We start from the raw sequence: 5,469 nt of genomic DNA, 5'->3' as shown, positions 1-5,469 counted from the left end.
ATTTATGTATATTCCCTTTCGCCCGGACAGTGACTTAGTTGAAGACCGAGAAGAACAACAGAAAAGGGAGGTAGCCATAGTGCATTGACTGTCGAGGAATCACGGCACTGACCAAAAGTGTTACCCCGCTGCAAATGATAAAGATCGAGGAACATGTGAGACAATACAGGATGCATGTGATTAGGCCCCCGCACACGACGAGCTATAATTTTATAATCGCGCGACCACAAACGTACAAGGTGCCAGAATACTGAGATAGTCACGGTAAGTAGCCAATGATCAACAGTAGCGCGAGATTAAACTATTGACGACTGACTATGACACGACTATGGACAAAATGTCATAAATGACGTAGCATCTGTGGATGCCGCCATGGTGCGGTAAGATAAGATAATAAAACATGTTATTTTTACTCCTTGAACATTACTGTTACGCATTGTAATAAATAAATATTACCGTCATCATAAGCTTACCTGGTGTCTGTGAAAAATAAAACATGCTTATTATTTCCCCTACATCACGAATGTTTTTCATATCTTTCAACTATATGTCTTTATCATGTTGAAAATCTACATTTATCCTAATCGGCAGGAGCAAGAGGCTTAAAACGTTGCGAAATATCGACTATTCCCTACCCAACAGTTACGATCATGGAACTCCGCCGTTATTCCGACGCAACTTCGCATCAACTAAAGACGCACTGTCATGGTTCTTCTCAGGTTTAGGCTGCGATCGAAACACTGCTCATTCATTCTCAATCGCCTAATAACAGTTTGCGCTCTTTCGTTTCCATTGCTCCACTCAGTTTGGGCCACTACAGTGTCCTGGCACCTTACATGTTAAGATCGTAGCGCTCATAAAGCATCACCAGCCCTGAGTGCGAGGTTCCCATCCAGTCGATATAGCATCGTTTCGACTGTCCCTCGTTCCCCCATAACCCGCAGCGGGACCCTCACTGCTGGGCAGTCCCGTGAATGAGGCTGCCACACGACTTTCCTCCTTCTGATAGTCTTCTCTCGTCTTCCACCAGAGCCGTCCATGTACGAACATGTCTGTAGTCGTTAGAAACGATAAGAATGGGTGCGTACATAATGAATGAGTGCTAATGTGTACATGTACATAATGAATGAGTGCTACAAAAAATTTTCTATTTCACGAACAGGGTAGTTTATTTTTGAACATTATTTAATGCAACGTACTGATAACAACACTATTCTTAGTGCAATTATACCTCCAAGCGTTTCCATGTTTCTGTAAAAAAAAAAGTTCTCACATTTAAGGAAGTTTTATTCCACTCAATCCTTATTTTTATTTACAATAATAGTCCTATCCTGCCAAAGTCAATCACTACAAACCACTGCCATTTTCCAAAATATAATAAGAAAATGGAACTTGAAACTGATTTTAATACCTATCGTGGCATTAGCTTCCATGATAAAATAAGAAATGGAAACGATTATTCAAGTGACATAAATAAATGGCTTATTTAGTGTTCATCGACATCCTCGTATCCATCAGGCAGCGCATTGGTGTGAGGGTTGTGGAACAGCGACTTCACCCCATCACCCCATGGGAATCTCTGTAATTAAACACATAATTATTAAATTTTAATAGTAAAACATTCATTTTGATAAGTTACAGCTTCAACAAGCATACAATTGTATTCGAAATACAATCAGTAACGGCGATATGAAGAATAACTGGTTCAGATAAATAGATCCAATCAAATTTTTATACGTTCCTCGGCAATTGAAATCAAATTGATCACAGCAATATGCTTAGATTTCAAGAATGGAGTTCACCCTTTGCAACCATAACAAAGCATTATCTTTTTGGCAACAGGGTACAGTAACAAAGTCTTTTATGCAAAAAATAATTTGTTGCGCCATCATCTAATTACTGATGCTACTCAGAAAGTCTTTGCTGTTGCAATAACTGAAAAATTAAATTTTGAAGACAACCATAACCATAATAACAAAACCATTTCGAGATATGGTATTTGAATTAGTTTGTAATTATGACTTACAAGAACGGTATGTAGCAATAAAATTTCCAAGCTGTAGAATTTAAATGCAATATAAAGACCAAAATTGGATGACCAGCTGTAGTAATAGATTGACATTTCATTTAAAACAAATTGATCACATAAAAGTGTTTCCAAAAATCACAGCTAATGTTAGATATTTTGTAATTTCATTATTTTTTGCAGCAAGATATTTGAGACGCACCTTGGTTCTGATTCGCATATGTTCATAGGGGATGAATGGGGGACGCTCGTGATGTTCATGCGAGAGGTAGACATTAATCATGCAGAGAACAACAGCAGGCATGGCGACGAAGATGGAGGCCAGCTTCCACTGCCTCATGCCACCTGCAGGAATAGCTATGTCAGTAAGGCATTTCATTAAATACAAGTTTTTATTCACTGATTATTTTGTTCAGTAGAGAATATTGTGTAAGGCTTTGAGTTTTTTCCAATGAAGAATTGTCTCTCTTTTTGAATTTACCTTACACAGTTGAACCATTCAGTATAATACTGTATATACAATACAATAATTAAAATTGAAAAAAATAATTCAATTCATTATTAATTGTTTACTGTAAATTTTAAAATTAACAAACACCATTTTATGAGATTTTATTATGATACTTGATTATTGATTATTGAAATCATCACCAGTTAGGCTTTTAATGGCCATTGGGCCGTTAAAGCAGATAAAAAAAATTCAATGAAAATATAATACCTACAATACACTAGTACTAGCAATTCAAACAGTTGAAAATTTTACAAATTAATGCCATAGCATAACTGTCAAACTGAGTAATAAGGAAAGGACAGGGTAAATCAGGAAAGTCCTCCACCATGACATAAAAAAGTTACTATAGCAGCTAAACTAATTGAAATTTTGCAAAACTAAAAATAGTGGCATAAACTTCATCTTTTTTCCTATCAATGTAGCATTAAGGAAGTTAAGAAGTCATACATTTACTAGCTCTATAAAATCCCTGAAAAAATGTTGACAAGTGATACTTTGAAATTTAAGTACTTTAGCTAAGGTCTGTAGCAAAAAAATATATATATATTTGCTGTATGAAAAAAAATTAGCTTGAAAAAAAGTTGCAGACAGGTGTTGGCTTTGAAAGTTCATCCAGAGAATTTTTGTACCTCAATCCAAAACAAAGTGGTGGCCATTTCCACAATGGGGTAATAAGGGACACCCCCCACCCCTAAAAATGCATTAACAGTAGAACCTTGCTTATCAAAGGCCACAGTTAATGAAAAAAAAAAACACATTAACAACAAAGAATTTTGATTACATATACCTTGCTCAGCAAAAAAATTTTACCCCAAAAAAAAAAATTAATACATCATTGGTCATCACAAAATTGTGCATAGAATACGTATCATAGATAAACTTGTGCACCAGGCAACATAGAATGATAAGTAATTAACATAAACCATAATTTATTTATCTAAAAATGGCAAAAAAATATGATGGTTATCACTAAAATATACACTTGTTTCAGGTATGTTTCTACAATCTTTTTTTTTATAGTTTATTCACTTGACCCAATTAAAATGGTGTGAAATTACAAGCCCCTGTCCTGTAGGCTTACAGATAGAGGAAATGCTATAAGGCTGCCGATATGAAGCTTACAGTGAACAAGGTTGTTGTCAATGCTCAACGGCATATCCATGGATGATAATATCACATCTACAATGGTTAAATAATGTTAACCCTTTCGCGGATAAGTTACCATATATGGTAATTAAAATGGGAGTAAAAAAGGCCCCCACATCATCCACATTGCTTGGGGCAGCCTGCCAACAAGCTCCAACCAATCACAGATTGTGTATAAGTTACATCATTTATGACGTAGCGCTCTGGCTTGCTCTTACGTTGCACTGACCCAGACAATAACATGTCCTTCACCAATACTAATTTTTACTGATAATTTTTTTTACAAGTTTTAGGTATATGTTATATTTGAATGTGACTCTTTACATACAGCATGGATGCCTCATCATATGGATTGTGTGGAAATATCTTGCAATAATATACTAAATATGCCTATAATTTTGTTAATCTTGATTACTTCCTTTCTATGTGTTATAATACAAGAGTAAAAGAGCAATGAAGATGTTTTTTACCAGCTAAATAGTAAACTTTCAATGTCCAAATCAGCACTTCATTAATTATCATTTACTACTTATATAGGAAATTTTTCAAAAAATGCTTATGAGTAAATACCGTCAAAAGGGGTAATAAGGGACAGTTTTGAGAGTTTTTGTCAATAACTTCTTACAATGAAACGTTTCATAAACGAGTTTGGGCTCATTTTAAAAATCTTTGCAAGGGCTATCTCATGCCATCTCCAAAAAATTCCATATGCTATTTGTAAGGTGCCAGACGAAATATAAAAGCCTATTGAATTGATCTGGGAACAGGGTAATGAGGGACACTTGAAATAAAACTTAATCTAAAATGTTTGAAGCATGCAGAGTGTACTCCTTCATTGTGTACTCCAGTATTGTTGGTACAATACTCTAAAGTCTTCCTCTTTTATTTTAGATGATGTAGATGTAGAATAAATGACATTTTCTGTGATTTATACTTGTTTTTCCGTTATTGATATGACATTACCATATCCATTTATTACCGTAGTATTGATGTGATATTACCGTATCCATGAACATGCCATTGAGTATTTACAATGACTGTCCACTGCAAGCTGAAAGTAGCAGTCATATAGCATTTCTTCTGTATCTGTAAGCTTACAGGACAGCTTGTAATTTCACACCATTTTAATTGGGTTAAGTGAATTCACTATAAAAAATCACAAAAAAACATACATGAAACCAAAAGAAATGTTTCAGTAACAACCATCATTTGTTTTGGAGAAATAAATCATAGTTTAGGTTAATTACTTTTCATTCTATGATGCTTGGTGCACAATTCTATATATGACATTCTATGCACAATTTTGTGATGACTGATGATGCATTAATTTTTTGTTAAGTGAATTTTTTTTTTGCTGAGCAAGGTTAATGTAATCAATATTCTTTGTTGTTAATCAATTTTTTTGTTAACTGGAGCCTTTGCTAACTGAGGTTCTACTGTAAATGCATTTTTAGGGGTGTCCCTTATTACCCCAGGGGGGGTGTCCCTTATTACCCCGTCCTGCGGAAATGGCCGCCATTTTTTTTTGGAATGAGATATGCAAATTCTGTCAATCACGTTTTCAAGCCAACACCTGTGTGCAACTCTTATGCAAATAAAATTTTTGAATAGGGCAATTTTTTTTTTGCTACAAACCTTAGCAGAAGTACTTCTCCAAAATCTCACTTTCCACACTTTTTTCCATGGATTTTTCAAAGGTAATAGGTAACTAATAAGTGTATGATATCTTAACTTGCTTTTTGCTATATAGATAGTAAAAATGTGGAACTTTATGCCACTATTTTTA

At 34.7% G+C, this 5,469-nt stretch overlaps 1 protein-coding gene across 1 annotated transcript; it reads right to left on the bottom strand.

Annotated features, from left to right (window-relative positions):
• Positions 1-1,269: 1,269 nt before the first annotated feature.
• LOC108669701 (cytochrome c oxidase subunit 6A2, mitochondrial) lies at positions 1,270-2,371 on the bottom strand (the record flags this gene model as incomplete). Its single annotated transcript, XM_018157105.1, is given in 2 exon segments — positions 1,270-1,579; positions 2,229-2,371. Coding segments are annotated over 2 exon segments (236 nt in total), but the record flags the coding sequence as incomplete, so codon positions are not given.
• Between the last annotated feature and the right edge of the window lie 3,098 nt (positions 2,372-5,469).

The sequence above is a fragment of the Hyalella azteca genome, unplaced genomic scaffold, assembly GCF_000764305.2.
Source record: "Hyalella azteca isolate HAZT.00-mixed unplaced genomic scaffold, Hazt_2.0.2 contig12515, whole genome shotgun sequence".
Taxonomy (NCBI): Eukaryota; Metazoa; Arthropoda; class Malacostraca; order Amphipoda; family Hyalellidae; genus Hyalella; species Hyalella azteca.
The sequence above is the reverse complement of the archived record's forward strand: the minus strand, read 5'-3'. Positions and strand labels throughout refer to the sequence as shown.